Raw genomic sequence first — 553 nt, 5'->3', positions numbered from 1 at the left:
TGTCCACGCTTGTCTCTGAAAGAACACACACACACACACACACACACACACACACACACACACACACAACACGCAACACACACACGAGAATGTCGGAAATGTTGAACGCAAGGTAGACACATGATGGGGAAGTGGTCCAAAAGGGAAACGGCGTACGTTGGGCAGGAGGTGGGTGAAGTTGGCGAGGTTCCACGAGCCGACGTTGCGCCAGTCGGAGATGGTGTGCCCGGCCAGCAGCGACACGATCGGCGCGTCGCTCTCGCTGTAGCCGAGCTCGTCGACAACGATGGAGAAGGAACGCACCACGGACGGTCCCGCGAGCGCGATGCGAATCTCCACGCAACCCTGTTGCGCCGGCGCGCTCCAGTACGATGCAAAACTCTGTCGATCGCCACACAAGGAACGAAGGAAAGAGAGCGCGTTGCCGAGAGTGAACCACAACGTTCAGATGGTATGACATGGTATGATGGGTGGACGTCATGATTCACCTGCTCCCTGATGATGGACATACTGCAGGTGCTCGGGAACCAAACACTTTCGATCGGAGCGGAAG

The 553-nt window shown here is 57.0% G+C and overlaps 1 protein-coding gene across 1 annotated transcript in view; it reads right to left on the bottom strand.

Moving 5' to 3' along the window:
- Positions 1 to 156: 156 nt before the first annotated feature.
- The window catches only part of ACA1_353650 (calponin domain containing protein), a gene marked incomplete at both ends in the record, with an annotated part of 2175 nt that continues 1778 nt past the window's right edge, over positions 157 to 553 (bottom strand). Inside the window, 2 exons of the mRNA XM_004334007.1 lie at positions 157 to 381; positions 489 to 510. Coding sequence (XP_004334055.1) covers positions 157 to 381; positions 489 to 510 — 247 coding nt within the window. The remainder of the gene's footprint in view (positions 382 to 488; positions 511 to 553) is intronic.

The sequence above is a fragment of the Acanthamoeba castellanii genome (genome assembly GCF_000313135.1).
Source record: "Acanthamoeba castellanii str. Neff unplaced genomic scaffold scf7180000084717, whole genome shotgun sequence".
NCBI classification, from domain to species: Eukaryota; Discosea; order Longamoebia; family Acanthamoebidae; genus Acanthamoeba; species Acanthamoeba castellanii.
The sequence above is the reverse complement of the archived record's forward strand: the minus strand, read 5'-3'. Positions and strand labels throughout refer to the sequence as shown.